The 19,907-nt window shown below is 40.8% G+C and overlaps 1 protein-coding gene across 5 annotated transcripts in view; it reads right to left on the bottom strand.

The window, feature by feature from the left end:
* Positions 1-7,282: 7,282 nt before the first annotated feature.
* The window catches only part of LOC112215518 (Rho guanine nucleotide exchange factor (GEF) 4), a 163,004-nt gene continuing 150,379 nt past the window's right edge, over positions 7,283-19,907 (bottom strand). For all 5 annotated transcript variants that reach the window (XM_042298983.1, XM_042298980.1, XM_042298982.1 and 2 more), the window contains one exon: positions 7,283-7,975. In XM_042298983.1, coding sequence (XP_042154917.1) covers positions 7,818-7,975 — 158 coding nt within the window. In that variant the 3' untranslated portion in view covers positions 7,283-7,817. The remainder of the gene's footprint in view (positions 7,976-19,907) is intronic.

Below are 19,907 nucleotides of genomic sequence, written 5' to 3'. Positions count from 1 at the left end.
TTTTGTCAGATGTTACTATGGAACACTGAAGTATAATTACAAGCATTTCATAAGTGTCAAAGGCTTTTTATTGACAATTACATGAAGTTGATGCGAAGAGTCAATATTTGCAGTGTTGACCCTTCTTTTTCAAGACCTCTGCAATCCGCCCTGGTATGCTGTCAATTAACTTCTGGGCCACACTGATGGCAGCCCATTCTTGCATAATCAATGCTTGGAGTTTGTCAGAATTTGTGGGTGTTTGTTTGTCCACCCGCCTCTTGAGGATTGACAACAAGTTCTCAATGGGATTAAGGTCTGGGGAGTTACCTGGCTGTGGACCGAAAATATCGATGTTTTGTTCCCAGAGCCACTTTGTTATCACTTTTGCCTTATGGCAAGGTGCTCCATCATGCTGGAAAAGGCATTGTTCGGACCTCCCGGGTGGCGCAGTGGTCTAGGGCACTGCATCGCAGTGCTAGCTGAGCCACCAGAGACTCTGGGTTCGCTCCCTGGCTTTGTCGCAGCCGGCCGCGGCCTTGGAGGTCCGTGGGGCGACGCACAATTGGCCTAGCCTCATCCGGTATAGGGAGGGTTTGGTCGGTAGGGATATCCTTGTCTCATCGCGCACTAGCGACCCCTGTGGCGGGCTGGGTGCAGTGCGCGCTAACCAGGTCGCCAGGTGCACGGTGTTTCCTCCGACACATTGGTGCGGCTGGCTTCCGGGTTGGATGCGTGCTGTGTTAAGAAGCAGTGCGGCTTGGTTGGTGTGTTTCAGAGGACACATGGCTTTCGACCTTCGAGCCCATACGGAAGTTGTAGCGATGAGACAAGATAGTAACTACTAACAATTGGATACCACGAAATTGGGGAGAAAAGGGGTAAAATAAAAATAATAAAAGGCATTGTTCGTCACCAAACTGTTCCTGGATGGTTGGGAGAAGTTGCTCTCGGAGGATGTGTTGGTACCATTCTTTATTCATGGCTGTGTTCTTAGGTGAGTGGTGCAGTGGTCTAGGGCACTGCATCCTTTGGCTGAGAAGCAACCCCACACATGAATGGTCTGTTGGCATGACACAGGACTGATGGTAGCGCTCACCTTGTCTTTTCCGGACAAGCTGTGTCTGGGGCATCCGGGAAAATCAGAGAAAATGACTTTACCCCAGTCCTCAGCAGTCCAATCCCTGTACCTTTTGCAGAATATCAGTCTGTCCCTGAAGATAAGTGGCTTCTTTGCTGCCCTTCTTGACACCAGGCCATCCTCCAAAAGTCTTCGCCTCACTGTGCGTGCAGATGCACTCACACCTGCCTGCTGCCATTCCTGAGCAAGCTCTGTACTGGTGGTGCCCCGATCCCGCAGCTGAATCAACTTTAGGAGACGGTCCTGCCGCTTGCTGGACTTTCTTGAGCGCCCTGAAGCCTTGTTCACAACAATTGAGCCGCTCTCCTTGAAGTACTTGATAATCCGATAAATGGTTGATTTTGGTGCAATCTTACTGGCAGCAATATCCTTGCCTGTGAAGTCCTTTTTGTGCAATTCAGCTTGTTGTCGTCTAGAAGCGACAACTGCTCAGCCACGAAGTGGTAGGCCACACATTGAGCTTGAATGGGACCGCCGAGTGCTGGAGAGTGTAGTGTGTAAAAATCGTCTGTTGCAACACTCATGACCGAGTTCCAAACTGCTTCTGGAAGCAACGTCACCACAAGAACTGTTCGTCAGGAGCTTCATGTAATGGGTTTCCGTGGCCGAGCAACCGCACACAAGACTAAGATCACCATGCGCAATGCCAAGCGTCAACTGGAGTGGTGTAAAGCTCGCTGGAGTGATGAATCACGCTTTGCCATCTGGCTGTCCAACGGACAAATCGAGGTTTGGTGGATGCCAGGCGAATACTACCTGCCTGAATGCATAGTGCCAATTATAAAGTTTGGTGGAGGAGGAATAATGGTCTGGGGATGTTTTACATGGTTCAGGTTAGGCCCCTTACTTCCAGTGAAGGGAAACATTTTAACGCTACAGCATACCATGACATTCCAGAAGATTCTGTGCTTCCAAGTTTGTGGCAACATGTTGGGGAAGACCTTTTTCTATTTCAGCATTGACAATGCCCCCTGCACAAAGCGAGGTCCATTCAGAAATGGTTTGTCGAGATCGGTGTGGAAGAACTTGACTGGCCTGTACAGAGTCCTGACCTCATCCCCAGTGGCAGTTCTAGCTTGTATGGCTTCCTGGGCGAATGAGTGATAGAAAACCGCTTGAGCAAATGTCAACATTCAGAATATTTATTTTTGTGCGGGTGCCCCATGCCACCCCCGGCAAGATGCTGCCCTGGGCGGCTGCCCATGTCGCCTATGCTTAAATCCGCCACTGCTCAACCCCATCGAACACCTTTAGGATGAATTGGAACACCAACTGTGAGCCAGGCCTAATCGCCCAACATCAGTACCCGACCTCACTAATGCTCTTGTGGCTGAATGGAAACAAGTCCCCGCAGCAATGTTCCAACATCTAGTGGAAAAAGCCTTCCCAGAAGAGTGGAGGCTGTTATAGCAGCAAAGGAGGGACCAACTCCATATTAATGCTCATGATTTTGAAATGAGATGTTTGACGAGCAGTTGTCCACATACTTTTGGTCATGTAGTGTGTGTGTGTAATGTAATGTAATAAATATATATATATATATTACATTACAGTACGAGTAAAATTTTGGACACACCTATCATTCAAGGGTTTTTCTTTATTTTTACCATTTTCTACATTGTAGAATAATAGTGAAGACATCAGAACTATGAAATAACAATGTCAAATATTGTAAGAAAATCCCTTGAATGAGTACGTGTATCAACTTTTGACTGGTACTGTATATTGACTTTTTCCACATTGTGTCACGTTACTGCTTACGTTACAGCCTTACAGCCTTCAATTCTAAAATTGATTAAATAAAAACATTTCCTCAGCGATCTACACACAATACTCCATAATGACAAAGCCAAAATGAGTTTTTAGAAATGTTTTCAAATGATACTCAAAATTGAGCACAGATGCATCCTGTTTCCATTGATCATCCTTGAGATGTTTCTACAACTTGATTGGAGTCAACCTGTGGTAAATTCAATTGATTGGACATGATTTATAAAGGCACACACCTGTCTATATAAGGTCCCACAGTTGACAGTGCATGTCAGAGCAAAATTCAAGCCATGAGGTCGAAGGAATTGTCCGTAGAGCTTCGAGCCAGGATTGTGTCGAGGCACAGATCTGGGGAAGGGTACCAAAAAATGTCTGCAGCATTGAAGGTTCCCAAGAGACACAGTGGCCTCCATCATTCTTAAATGGAAGAAGTTTAGAACCACCAAGACTCTTTCTAGACCTTTCTGCCCAGCCAAACTGAGGGAGGTGACCAATAACCTGATGGTCATTCTGACAGAGCTCTAGAGTTCCTCTGTGGAGATGGGAGAACCTTCCAGAAGGACAACCATCTCTGCAGCGCTCCACCAATCAGGCCTTTATGGTAGAGTGTCCAGACGGAAGCCACTCCTCAGTAAAAGGCACATCACAGCCCTTTTGGAGTTTGCCAAAAGGCACCTAAGAAACACCAGAGAAACAAGATTCTCTGGTCTAATGAAACCAAGATCGAATGCTTTGGCCTAAATGCCAAGCGTCATGTCTAGAAAAAACCTGGCACATCCCTACGTCTCCTAAAGTATTTAGCGCTGGGACTAGGAGACTAGTCTGGATCATGGCAAAGATGAATAGAGCGAAGGACAGAGAGATCCTTGATGAAAACCTGCTCCAGAGAGTTCAGGATCTGACTGGGGTGAAGGTTCACCTTCCAACAAGACAATAACCGGGACAATACAGGAGTGGCTTCGGGACAAGTCTCTGAATGTCCTTGAGTGGCCCAGCCAGAGCCTGGACTTGAACCCGATCGAACATCTCTGGAGAGACCTGAAAATAGCTGTGCAGCGACGCTCCCCATCCAACCTGACAGAGCTTGAGAGGATCTGCAGAGAAGAACGGGAGAAACTCCTCAAATACAGGTGTACCAAGCTTGTAGCATCATACCCAAGAAGACTCAAAGCTGTAATCGCTGCCAAAGGTGCTTCAACAAAGTACTGAGTAAAGGGTCTGAATACTTGTATAAATGTGATATTTCTTAACACCTCTTTTTGCTTCATCATTATGGGGTATTGTGTGTAAATTGACGAGGGGAAAAAACGATTGAATCTATATATATATATATATATATATAAGATCCTGAAATGGACACAATTCAGTCAGTGACACATTTTGAATCGTTTTATTTTCCCATAATTGAGTGCATATGTAAACAACCATACAAACACCTCCTTTTTCATTTCGTAATTAAAACAAACTATAGTTAAACCTTCTTTTTTTTACAAGCACGCATATTTAAGTTGAAACATTGGAACTCTCCCTGGCTCAGTGTTTTAATGTGTTTCTGAAAATAACGAGACTGAAAGTAAGAACTCACCCAACCCAGGAAAATAGAAATGTGTACATCAATATATAAGTTAACAATGACTCGTTGGCAGAACAGTTCTCTTGCAGAGGACATTTCATTCTCATTGGACCAGCCCACTTCAAGGTCAAACTAAAGGTCAAATAAAAAAATGCTCAGTCACCATTTCAAGGAATTCACCATTCAGAGAAATGTTTGGGGTTGTTTTTATACCACTGAAAGACTGAAGTAGTCTACTGTATCTCCTCTTCCTTCTCACCAGAGGGACATATGAGTTTAAAGATGTCTATTCAGAACCAGGTCATCAACGATCCTAGTTAAATAACAATGCCTAGTTAAATACAGGTAAAAAAACAACAACAATAGCATCAGTTCAGGTGTAAATACTCTGTCACTACAATGAACTAATGATTGGGGGGAGGGGGCGGTAATCATTTGCTAATTAGTGACAGTGGGAAAGTATTGATTGTATGATGTCTCAATAGATCGAAAATGAGTGTACAAATTGTGGAGAGGCAGGGGGAGTATACAGTATATTCAACAGCCAATTATAGCTCTAGTAAGAGTCAGTAAACTCCAGACCGACAGACTTTTTGAAAATGTTTGGCTTGCAGTTCAGTCATGGGCAAAATCGCCTTTGACATTTGAATGACTTTTTGATTGATATTGACATACCAAAGCAGAGAAACTGCCATGTTCTGCAGAGGTTGTAAAAACACTGACTGCATTTTAAAGGCAAAACACAACATTAGCTACAAAACATCTGTTTAGGTCTATGCATGCAGCAGTCTTCAATTTAGTCAAAACATCATGATGTAACAAATGTAATTCCAATTTACCAAACCTTCTCAAAATAAACCATTTGGGAAAATGTTAGACAAATGCTGCTTTTAAACCAAGGTTATTCTAGCATGCTAGGCCATAGATACCTGAATGTCCAGCTTCAAGATCCATATGGTCTCTGCCTGTTTGAGAATGCTTGTGTGGATCCAAAAGAAACCCTATCAAAACCCTGGTCACATGTGAGTTATAGTGCTGCATAACCCTCGTGACAGGTGAGTTATAGTGCTGCATAACCCTCGTGACAGGTGAGTTATAGTGCTGCATAACCCTCGTGACAGGTGAGTTATAGGGCTGCATACTGAATTCTGAGAGGCCATGTTCCATATCTCTACCTCGAGGCGACAAGACACACACTTTGTTTCAGAAATCATACACACACACACATCCCTCTGTGTCTCCCGGTTCTCCAGACATCACAGTGGATCCCAGGGGAGAGCAATCCATCACCGAGCTACTTTCTTTTGAAGAGGAAAACATCTCCAACTGAAAGCTGGATTCAGGCTCCTTTGTGTCAACCCCATCATATTGTAGGCCTCTTGAACCTGCTCACAGTCAATGTACAGTAGCCATGGTCAATTGATTGATTATAAATGTGTGTTATATGTATTGAGCCGCAGATGATCAGTTTGTCTTTTTGGAAATGGAAAGGACAAATCAGAATCATAAAAAAGCCTAAGCCATCATGTTAAGAAGGTGGCATACAAGGCATGGTTTATGACTCCAGACTTTAGCATCTTTACGATTTTAGTAGACAGAAACCCACAATGTCTGCAGCGCACTAACAATTCAGTGCCTGAGATCGTCTAAAAAATAGGTTACCCTTCTCAAATGTGAATTTATAGTTCTTTTGGACAGTGAAGCGAGATGAAAAGCATCAGTAGTAGGTGTTGTTTCGCTGTCATCTCGCCCAGCTAACCTACTTCCTGGGACTCTTCAAGCTCCCTGTAGTCTTCATCAGCAGGAACACAAAAATACATTTTTTGTCACAACAGTCAACTTTGTCTTGCCAGAAACTCATGAATATTCATCTACAAATGAAAGGTGTCGCAGACAAACAGAAAACGTCCTGATGAAGCCTCTGGGGACATGAAGGAAATGGGTAGAACTTCCAGAAGGTGATCCACCCTGTTAAACTTGTATGGAAAAGAAGCAGCCTGGATACCAGTCTGTTTCTGTGCTCTTGCCAACACCTTGTGGAATTGTCATGACAGCAATGTTGTCAAAAGCACAACAGATGTGGGACCAGGCTAGAAAAATCTAACATTATACTTTCAATATTCAATATTTAAAGTCTGTTAAATGTCCTGATTATATGAAATCATGTGGTATTGTGGCATTGCACTTACCAGGGGGACGAAAGTGCAGTTGTACCATTTCAATCAAGCTCCCGACTGGCGCCGCGGTCTAAGACACTGCATCTCAGCGCTAGAGGCTGTATCACAACCGGCCGTGATTGGGAGTCCCATGGGGCAGCGCACAATAGGCCAAGCGTCGTCCGGGTTTGGCCGGTGTAGGCCATCATTGTAAATATATTTTTTTCTTAACTGTGCCTAGTTAAATGAAGGTTAAATATATTTTTTAAATCGAGCCTCATTTTGCCACAGTAGAAGAATACATCTTGAATTTGAAAATGTTGCTAAATGAATGTAATTGCAGGGGTTGATAAAAGGTAAAACATACTCTTCACACTATTTCAAAGCATCCAGAACACACTTCAGATGGCACTTCCATAAAGGGGTTAATTACTCATATGCACAGTGTAAGGCTAATGACAAAGGTCAGGTGTGTGTGCGTTTGTGGGCTGCTGCAACTCAAACGGGAGATTTGTGAAGAATTGAGAATCGAATCTGGGTACCATTTGTTTTTCTCAGACTGTTTGTTTACACAAACATTTAAGACCCCATCACACCCAAACCCTTAAGTATCGACAGTTATGAAATGCTCAAAATAAACCAGGAAAACATCTTTGCACAAAGAGAAGTACAATAAACTTTATCCCCCCTTTTCACCTTTTTTTCAATAGCAGACACAGCACAAACTTAAATACAAAAGCAAAATTGATCTGGCACTGTGAACAGTTGGCATTTGTCGAAACAAAACAAAAACACTGGGGGAAAAAATCATTTAGTTGCGTCAGTCAACGTCTTTCCAAAAAGAGGAGCCTCATTGGCAGTCACATGATCACACAGCAGTAGTAATATTAGTACCAATCGGTGCTTGGTTGAAGTTGTAGTAGCAGTAGCAGGTAAAATAGTCCTAGTAACATTCTCCCAACGTATACACGATGTCCGGGAGAACCATTCCCAAGTCTGATTGTAACCAACCTATAAAGTGCTTTCTCAAAGAAAAAATATCATCATCATCATGTTGATCTTTCACAATAATCAGTATATGAATTAGGATAACATTATGTATAACAAAGAACAAACGAGAGAAGGAAAAAAAAGGATTGGGGATAAAAAAGTCAGTTCAGGCGTTAGCCTTTCTCCTCTAATCCTCCTCTCCGACGTTTCACTTCTTGAAAGGCGTCAGTCTGCCGATGTTCTGCCAAAAGGTGGTCGCCTTGCGTTTGGGCTCAGCCAGCATGAAGACCTGCTGCTGGGGTACGGTGCTGGGCAGAGACGGGTGCTTCTGACGCAGCAGGAAGTCATAGTAGGGCCGGGTCACCGCTGGGGGAGAGGAGAACAGAGCGGGGTTAGTAATCATGGCATCCAGAATTAAATCTGCTACTAAATGTTTTACATGATAATGTTAAGGCTGTGACGAGAGACTAGGGGTTATACATATCCATAGAGAGTCTAGGGGTTATACATATCTATAGAGAGACTAGGGGTTATACATATCCATAGAGAGACTAGGGGTTATACATATCCATAGAGAGACTAGGGGTTATACATATCTATAGAGAGACTAGGGGTTATACATATCCATTGGGAGACTAGGGGTTATACATATCCATAGAGAGACTAGGGGTTATACATATCTATAGAGAGACTAGGGGTTATACATATCTATAGAGAGACTAGGGGTTATACATATCTATAGAGAGACTAGGGGTTATACATATCCATTGGGAGACTAGGGGTTATACATATCCATAGAGAGACTAGGGGTTATACATATCTATAGAGAGACTAGGGGTTATACATATCTATAGAGAGACTAGGAGTTATACATATCCATTGAGAGACTAGGGGTTATACATATCTACAGAGAGACTAGGGGTTATACATATCCATAGAGAGTCTAGGGGTTATACATATCCATAGGAGACTAGGGGTTATACATATCCATAGAGAGTCTAGGGGTTATACATATCTATAGAGAGACTAGGGGTTATACATATCTATAGAGAGACTAGGGGTTATACATATCTATAGAGAGACTAGGGGTTATACATATCTACAGAGAGACTAGGGGTTATACATATCCATAGAGAGACTAGGGGTTATACATATCCATAGGGAGACTAGGGGTTATACATATCCATAGAGAGACTAGGGGTTATACATATCCATAGAGAGACTAGGGGTTATACATATCCATAGAGAGACTAGGGGTTATACATATCCATAGAGAGACTAGGGGTTATACATATCCATAGAGAGACTAGGGGTTATACATATCCATAGGAGACTAGGGGTTATACATATCTATAGAGAGACTAGGGGTTATACATATCTATAGAGAGACTAGGGGTTATACATATCCATAGAGAGACTAGGGGTTATACATATCCATAGGGAGACTAGGGGTTATACATATCCATAGAGAGACTAGGGGTTATACATATCCATAGAGAGACTAGGGGTTATACATATCTATAGAGAGACTAGGGGTTATACATATCATAGAGAGACTAGGGGTTATACATATCCATAGAGAGACTAGGGGTTATACATATCATAGAGAGACTAGGGGTTATACATATCCATAGAGAGACTAGGGGTTATACATATCCATATGGAGACTAGGGGTTATACATATCTATAGAGAGACTAGGGGTTATACATATCCATAGAGAGACTAGGGGTTATACATATCCATAGAGAGACTAGGGGTTATACATATCCATAGAGAGACTAGGGTTATACATATCCATAGAGAGACTAGGGGTTATACATATCTATAGAGAGACTAGGGGTTATACATATCCATAGAGAGACTAGGGGTTATACATATCCATAGAGAGACTAGGGTTATACATATCTATAGAGAGACTAGGGTTATACATATCCATAGAGAGACTAGGGTTATACATATCCATAGAGAGACTAGGGGTTATACATATCCATATAGAGAGACTAGGGGTTATACATATCCATAGAGAGACTAGGGTTATACATATCCATAGAGAGACTAGGGGTTATACATATCCATAGAGAGACTAGGGGTTATACATATCCATAGAGAGACTAGGGGTTATACATATCCATAGAGAGACTAGGGGTTATACATATCCATAGAGAGACTAGGGGTTATACATATCCATAGAGAGACTAGGGGTTATACATATCCATAGAGAGACTAGGGGTTATACATATCCATAGAGAGACTAGGGGTTATACATATCCATAGAGAGACTAGGGGTTATACATATCCATAGAGAGACTAGGGGTTATACATATCCATAGAGAGACTAGGGGTTATACATATCCATAGAGACTAGGGGTTATACATATCCATAGAGAGAGACTAGGGTTATACATATCCATAGAGAGACTAGGGGTTATACATATCCATAGAGAGACTAGGGGTTATACATATCCATAGGGAGACTAGGGGTTATACATATCCATAGGGAGACTAGGAGTTATACATATCTATAGAGAGACTAGGGTTATACATATCCATAGAGAGACTAGGGGTTATACATATCCATTGAGAGACTAGGGGTTATACATATCCATAGAGAGACTAGGGGTTATACATATCCATAGAGAGACTAGGGGTTATACATATCCATAGAGAGAGACTAGGGGTTATACATATCCATAGAGAGACTAGGGGTTATACATATCCATAGAGAGACTAGGGGTTATACATATCCATAGAGAGACTAGGGGTTATACATATCCATAGAGAGACTAGGGGTTATACATATCCATAGAGAGACTAGGGGTTATACATATCCATAGAGAGACTAGGGGTTATACATATCCATAGAGAGACTAGGGGTTATACATATCCATAGGAGACTAGGGGTTATACATATCCATAGGGAGACTAGGGGTTATACATATCCATAGAGAGACTAGGGGTTATACATATCCATAGAGAGACTAGGGGTTATACATATCCATAGAGAGACTAGGGGTTATACATATCCATAGAGAGACTAGGGGTTATACATATCCATAGAGAGACTAGGGGTTATACATATCCATAGAGAGACTAGGGTTATACATATCCATAGAGAGACTAGGGGTTATACATATCCATAGAGACTAGGGGTTATACATATCCATAGAGACTAGGGGTTATACATATCCATAGGAGACTAGGGGTTATACATATCCATAGAGAGACTAGGGGTTATACATATCCATAGGGAGACTAGGGGTTATACATATCCATTGGGAGACTAGGGGTTATACATATCTATAGAGAGACTAGGGGTTATACATATACATAGAGAGACTAGGGGTTATACATATCCATTAGGGAGACTAGGGGTTATACATATCTATAGAGAGACTAGGGGTTATACATATCCATAGAGGACTAGGGGTTATACATATCTATAGAGAGACTAGGGGTTATACATATCCATAGGGAGACTAGGGGTTATACATATCCATAGGAGACTAGGGGTTATACATATCCATAGAGAGACTAGGGGTTATACATATCCATAGAGAGACTAGGGGTTATACATATCTATAGAGAGACTAGGGGTTATACATATCCATAGAGAGACTAGGGGTTATACATATCCATAGAGAGACTAGGGGTTATACATATCCATAGAGAGACTAGGGTTATACATATCTATAGAGAGACTAGGGGTTATACATATCCATAGAGAGACTAGGGGTTATACATATCCATAGAGAGACTAGGGTTATACATATCCATAGGAGACTAGGAGTTATACATATCTAGGGGTTATACATATCCATAGAGAGACTAGGGGTTATACATATCTATAGAGAGACTAGGAGTTATACATATCTATAGAGAGACTAGGGTTATACATATCCATAGAGAGACTAGGGGTTATACATATCCATAGAGAGACTAGGAGTTATACATATCTATAGAGAGACTAGGGGTTATACATATCTATAGAGAGACTAGGGGTTATACATATCCATAGAGAGACTAGGGGTTATACATATCCATAGAGAGACTAGGGGTTATACATATCCATAGAGAGACTAGGGGTTATACATATCCATAGAGAGACTAGGGGTTATACATATCTATAGAGAGACTAGGGGTTATACATATCCATAGAGAGAATAGGGGTTATACATATCCATAGAGAGAGACTAGGGGTTATACATATCTATAGAGAGAATAGGGGTTATACATATCCATAGAGAGACTAGGGGTTATACATATCCATAGAGAGACTAGGGGTTATACATATCTATAGAGAGACTAGGGGTTATACATATCCATAGAGAGACTAGGGGTTATACATATCTATAGAGAGACTAGGAGTTATACATATCCATAGAGAGACTAGGGGTTATACATATCTATAGAGAGACTAGGAGTTATACATATCCATAGAGAGACTAGGGGTTATACATATCTATAGAGAGACTAGGAGTTATACATATCCATAGAGAGACTAGGGGTTATACATATCTATAGAGAGACTAGGGGTTATACATATCCATAGAGAGACTAGGGGTTATACATATCCATAGAGAGACTAGGGGTTATACATATCCATAGAGAGACTAGGGGTTATACATATCCATGGGAGACTAGGGGTTATACATATCCATAGAGAGACTAGGGGTTATACATATCTATAGAGAGACTAGGGGTTATACATATCCATAGAGAGAATAGGGGTTATACATATCCATAGAGAGAGACTAGGGGTTATACATATCTATAGAGAGACTAGGTGTTATACATATCCATAGAGAGAATAGGGGTTATACATATCCATAGAGAGAGACTAGGGGTTATACATATCTATAGAGAGACTAGGGGTTATACATATCCATAGAGAGACTAGGGGTTATACATATCCATAGAGAGACTAGGGGTTATACATATCCATAGAGAGACTAGGGGTTATACATATCCATAGAGAGACTAGGGGTTATACATATCCATAGAGAGACTAGGGGTTATACATATCCATAGAGAGACTAGGGGTTATACATATCCATAGAGAGACTAGGGGTTATACATATCCATAGAGAGACTAGGGGTTATACATATCTAGGGGTTATACATATCCATAGAGAGACTAGGGGTTATACATATCCATAGAGAGACTAGGGGTTATACATATCCATAGAGAGACTAGGGGTTATACATATCCATAGAGAGACTAGGGGTTATACATATCCATAGAGAGACTAGGGGTTATACATATCTATAGAGAGACTAGGGGTTATACATATCTATAGAGAGACTAGGGTTATACATATCTATAGAGAGACTAGGGGTTATACATATCCATAGAGAGACTAGGGGTTATACATATCCATAGAGAGACTAGGGGTTATACATATCCATTGGGAGACTAGGGGTTATACATATCTATAGAGAGACTAGGGGTTATACATATCCATAGAGAGCGACTAGGGGTTATACATATCCATTGGGAGACTAGGGGTTATACATATCCATAGAGAGTGACTAGGGGTTATACATATCTATAGAGAGACTAGGGGTTATACATATCTATAGAGAGACTAGGGGTTATACATATCCATAGAGAGACTAGGTGTTATACATATCCATAGAGAGACTAGGGGTTATACATATCCATAGAGAGACTAGGGGTTATACATATCTATAGAGAGACTAGGGGTTATACATATCCATAGAGAGACTAGGGGTTATACATATCCATAGGAGACTAGGGTTATACATATCATAGAGAGACTAGGGGTTATACATATCCATAGAGAGACTAGGGGTTATACATATCCATAGGGAGACTAGGGGTTATACATATCCATAGAGAGACTAGGGGTTATACATATCTATAGAGAGACTAGGGGTTATACATATCCATAGGGAGACTAGGGGTTATACATATCCATAGAGAGACTAGGGGTTATACATATCCATAGAGAGACTAGGGGTTATACATATCCATAGAGAGACTAGGGGTTATACATATCCATAGAGAGACTAGGGGTTATACATATCCATAGAGAGACTAGGGGTTATACATATCCATAGAGAGACTAGGGGTTATACATATCCATAGAGAGACTAGGGGTTATACATATCCATAGAGAGACTAGGGGTTATACATATCCATAGAGAGACTAGGGGTTATACATATCCATAGAGAGACTAGGGGTTATACATATCCATAGAGAGACTAGGGGTTATACATATCCATAGAGAGACTAGGGGTTATACATATCCATAGAGAGACTAGGGGTTATACATATCCATAGAGACTAGGGGTTATACATATCCATAGGGAGACTAGGGGTTATACATATCCATAGAGAGAGACTAGGGGTTATACATATCCATAGAGAGACTAGGGGTTATACATATCTATAGAGAGACTAGGGGTTATACATATCCATAGGGAGACTAGGGGTTATACATATCCATAGGGAGACTAGGGGTTATACATATCCATAGGGAGACTAGGGGTTATACATATCCATAGGGAGACTAGGGGTTATACATATCCATAGAGAGACTAGGGGTTATACATATCCATAGGGAGACTAGGGGTTATACATATCCATAGAGAGACTAGGGTTATACATATCCATAGAGAGACTAGGGGTTATACATATCTATAGAGAGACTAGGGTTATACATATCCATAGGGAGACTAGGGGTTATACATATCCATAGAGAGACTAGGGGTTATACATATCCATAGAGAGACTAGGGGTTATACATATCCATAGAGAGACTAGGGGTTATACATATCCATAGAGAGACTAGGGGTTATACATATCCATAGGAGACTAGGGTTATACATATCCATAGAGAGACTAGGGTTATACATATCCATAGAGAGACTAGGGGTTATACATATCCATAGAGAGACAAGGGGTTATACATATCCATAGAGAGACTAGGGGTTATACATATCCATAGGGAGACTAGGGGTTATACATATCCATAGGGAGACTAGGTGTTATACATATCCATAGAGAGACTAGGGGTTATACATATCCATAGAGAGACTAGGGGTTATACATATCCATAGAGAGACTAGGGGTTATACATATCCATAGAGAGACTAGGGGTTATACATATCTATAGAGAGACTAGGGGTTATACATATCCATAGAGAGACTAGGGGTTATACATATCCATAGAGAGACTAGGGGTTATACATATCCATAGAGAGAATAGGGGTTATACATATCCATAGAGAGAGACTAGGGGTTATACATATCCATAGAGAGACTAGGGGTTATACATATCCATAGAGACTAGGGGTTATACATATCCATAGGGAGACTAGGGGTTATACATATCCATAGGGAGACTAGGGGTTATACATATCCATAGAGAGACTAGGGGTTATACATATCATAGAGAGACATAGAGAGACTAGGGGTTATACATATCCATGGGAGACTAGGGGTTATACATATCCATAGAGAGACTAGGGGGGGTTATACATATCCATAGAGAGACTAGGGGTTATACATATCCATAGAGAGACTAGGGGTTATACATATCCTATAGAGAGACTAGGGGTTATACATATCCATAGAGAGACTAGGGGTTATACATATCCATAGAGAGACTAGGGGTTATACATATCCATAGAGACTAGGGGTTATACATATCTATAGAGAGACTAGGGTTATACATATCCATAGGGAGACTAGGGGTTATACATATCCATAGAGAGACTAGGGGTTATACATATCCATAGAGAGACTAGGGGTTATACATATCCATAGAGAGACTAGGGGTTATACATATCCATAGAGAGACTAGGGGTTATACATATCCATAGAGAGACTAGGGGTTATACATATCTATAGAGAGACTAGGGTTATACATATCCATAGGGAGACTAGGGGTTATACATATCCATAGAGAGACTAGGGTTATACATATCTATAGAGAGACTAGGGTTATACATATCCATAGAGAGACTAGGGGTTATACATATCCATAGAGAGACTAGGGGTTATACATATCCATAGAGAGACTAGGGGTTATACATATCCATAGAGAGACTAGGGGTTATACATATCCATAGAGAGACTAGGGGTTATACATATCCATAGAGAGACTAGGGGTTATACATATCCATAGGAGACTAGGGTTATACATATCCATAGAGAGACTAGGGTTATACATATCCATAGAGAGACTAGGGGTTATACATATCCATAGAGAGACTAGGGGTTATACATATCCATAGGGAGACTAGGGTTATACATATCTATAGAGAGACTAGGGGTTATACATATCCATAGAGAGACTAGGGGTTATACATATCCATAGAGAGACTAGGGGTTATACATATCTATAGAGAGACTAGGGGTTATACATATCCATAGAGAGTTATACATACTAGGGTTATACATATCCATAGAGAGACTAGGGGTTATACATATCCATAGGGAGACTAGGGGTTATACATATCCATAGAGAGACTAGGGGTTATACATATCCATAGGGAGACTAGGGTTATACATATCCATAGAGACTAGGGGTTATACACATAGAGAGACTAGGGGTTATACATATCATAGAGAGACTAGGGGTTATACATATCTATAGAGAGACTAGGGTTATACATATCCATAGAGAGACTAGGGTTATACATATCTATAGAGAGACTAGGGGTTATACATATCCATAGAGAGACTAGGGGTTATACATATCCATAGAGAGACTAGGGGTTATACATATCCATAGAGAGACTAGGGGTTATACATATCCATAGAGAGACTAGGGGTTATACATATCCATAGAGAGACTAGGGGTTATACATATCCATAGAGAGACTAGGGGTTATACATATCCATAGAGAGACTAGGGGTTATACATAGAGAGACTAGGGGTTATACATATGCATAGAGAGACTAGGGGTTATACATATCCATAGAGAGACTAGGGGTTATACATATCCATAGAGAGACTAGGGGTTATACATATCCATAGAGAGACTAGGGGTTATACATATCCATAGAGAGACTAGGGGTTATACATATCCATAGAGAGACTAGGGGTTATACATATCCATAGAGAGACTAGGGGTTATACATATCCATAGAGAGACTAGGGGTTATACATATCCATAGAGAGACTAGGGGTTATACATATCCATAGAGAGACTAGGGGTTATACATATCCATAGAGAGACTAGGGGTTATACATATCCATAGAGAGACTAGGGGTTATACATATCCATAGAGAGACTAGGGGTTATACATATCCATAGAGAGACTAGGGGTTATACATATCTATAGAGAGACTAGGGGTTATACATATCTATAGAGAGACTAGGGGTTATACATATCCTATAGAGAGACTAGGGGTTATACATATCTATAGAGAGACTAGGGGTTATACTATCCATATCCATAGAGAGACTAGGGGTTATACATATCCATAGAGAGACTAGGGGTTATACATATCCATAGAGAGACTAGGGGTTATACATATCCATAGGGAGACTAGGGGTTATACATATCCATAGAGAGACTAGGGGTTATACATATCCATAGGGAGACTAGGGGTTATACATATCTATAGAGAGACTAGGGGTTATACATATCTATAGAGAGAATAGGGGTTATACATATCCATAGAGAGACTAGGGGTTATACATATCCATAGAGAGACTAGGGGTTATACATATCTATAGAGAGACTAGGGGTTATACATATCTATAGAGAGACTAGGGGTTATACATATCTATAGAGAGACTAGGGGTTATACATATCCATAGAGAGACGACTAGGGGTTATACATATCCTATAGAGAGACTAGGGGTTATACATATCCATAGAGAGACTAGGGGTTATACATATCTATAGAGAGACTAGGGGTTATACATATCCATAGAGAGACTAGGGGTTATACATATCCATAGAGAGACTAGGGGTTATACATATCCATAGAGAGACTAGGGGTTATACATATCCATAGAGACTAGGGGTTATACATATCCATAGAGAGACTAGGGGTTATACATATCCATAGAGAGACTAGGGGTTATACATATCCATAGGGAGACTAGGGGTTATACATATCCATAGGAGACTAGGGGTTATACATATCCATAGGGAGACTAGGGGTTATACATATCCATAGAGAGACTAGGGGTTATACATATCCATAGAGAGACTAGGGGTTATACATATCCATAGAGAGACTAGGGGTTATACATATCCATAGAGAGACTAGGGTTATACATATCCATAGAGAGACTAGGGGTTATACATATCCATAGAGAGACTAGGGGTTATACATATCCATAGAGAGACTAGGGTTATACATATCCATAGAGAGACTAGGGGTTATACATATCCATAGAGAGACTAGGGGTTATACATATCCATAGAGAGACTAGGGGTTATACATATCCATTGGGAGACTAGGGGTTATACATATCCATAGAGAGACTAGGGGTTATACATGTCCATAGAGAGACTTGGGGTTATACATATCCATTGGGAGACTAGGGGTTATACATATCCATAGAGAGCGACTAGCGGTTATACATATCTATAGGGAGACTAGGGGTTATACATATCCATAGAGAGCGACTAGCGGTTATACATATCCATAGAGAGACTAGGTGTTATACATATCCATAGAGAGAGACTAGGGGTTATACATATCCATAGGGAGACTAGGGGTTATACATATCCATAGAGAGACTAGGGGTTATACATATCCATAGAGAGAGGGGTTATACATATCCATTGGGAGACTAGGGGTTATACATATCTATAGAGAGACTAGGGGTTATACATATCCATAGAGAGACTAGGGGTTATACATATCCATTGGGAGACTAGGGGTTATACATATCCATAGAGAGACTAGGGGTTATACATATCCATAGAGAGACTAGGGGTTATACATATCCATAGAGAGACTAGGGGTTATACATATCTATAGGGAGACTAGGGGTTATACATATCCATAGAGAGACTAGGGTTATACATATCTATAGAGAGACTAGGGGTTATACATATCCATAGAGAGACTAGGGGTTATACATATCCATAGAGAGACTAGGGGTTATACATATCCATAGGGAGACTAGGGGTTATACATATCCATAGAGAGACTAGGGGTTATACATATCTATAGAGAGACTAGGGGTTATACATATCCATAGAGAGACTAGGGGTTATACATATCCATAGGGAGACTAGGGGTTATACATATCCATAGGGAGACTAGGGGTTATACATATCCATAGAGAGACTAGGGGTTATACATATCCATAGAGAGACTAGGGGTTATACATATCCATAGAGAGAATAGGGGTTATACATATCCATAGAGAGACTAGGGGTTATACATATCCATAGGGAGACTAGGGGTTATACATATCTATAGAGAGACTAGGGGTTATACATATCCATAGAGAGACTAGGGGTTATACATATCCATAGAGAGACTAGGGGTTATACATATCCATAGAGAGAGACTAGGGGTTATACATATCCATAGAGAGACTAGGGGTTATACATATCTATAGAGAGACTAGGGGTTATACATATCCATAGAGAGACTAGGGGTTATACATATCCATAGAGAGACTAGGGGTTATACATATCCATAGAGAGACTAGGGGTTATACATATCTATAGAGAGACTAGGGGTTATACATATCTATAGAGAGAGACTAGGGGTTATACATATCCATAGGGAGACTAGGGGTTATACATATCCATAGAGAGACTAGGGGTTATACATATCCATAGAGAGACTAGGGGTTATACATATCCATAGAGAGACTAGGGGTTATACATATCCATAGAGAGACTAGGGGTTATACATATCCATTGGGAGACTAGGGGTTATACATATCCATAGAGAGACTAGGGGTTATACATGTCCATAGAGAGACTTGGGGTTATACATATCCATTGGGAGACTAGGGGTTATACATATCCATAGAGAGCGACTAGCGGTTATACATATCTATAGGGAGACTAGGGGTTATACATATCCATAGAGAGTGACTAGGGGTTATACATATCTATAGAGAGACTAGGGGTTATACATATCTATAGAGAGACTAGGGGTTATACATATCCATAGAGAGACTAGGGGTTATACATATCCATAGAGAGACTAGGGGTTATACATATCTATAGAGAGACTAGGGTTATACATATCCATTGGGAGACTAGGGGTTATACATATCCATAGAGAGACTAGGGGTTATACATATCCATAGAGAGACTAGGGGTTATACATATCTAT

Source organism: Oncorhynchus tshawytscha, linkage group LG16 (assembly GCF_018296145.1).
Source record: "Oncorhynchus tshawytscha isolate Ot180627B linkage group LG16, Otsh_v2.0, whole genome shotgun sequence".
Classification (NCBI taxonomy): Eukaryota; Metazoa; Chordata; class Actinopteri; order Salmoniformes; family Salmonidae; genus Oncorhynchus; species Oncorhynchus tshawytscha.
This window is presented reverse-complemented; position numbering and strand designations above follow the sequence as displayed.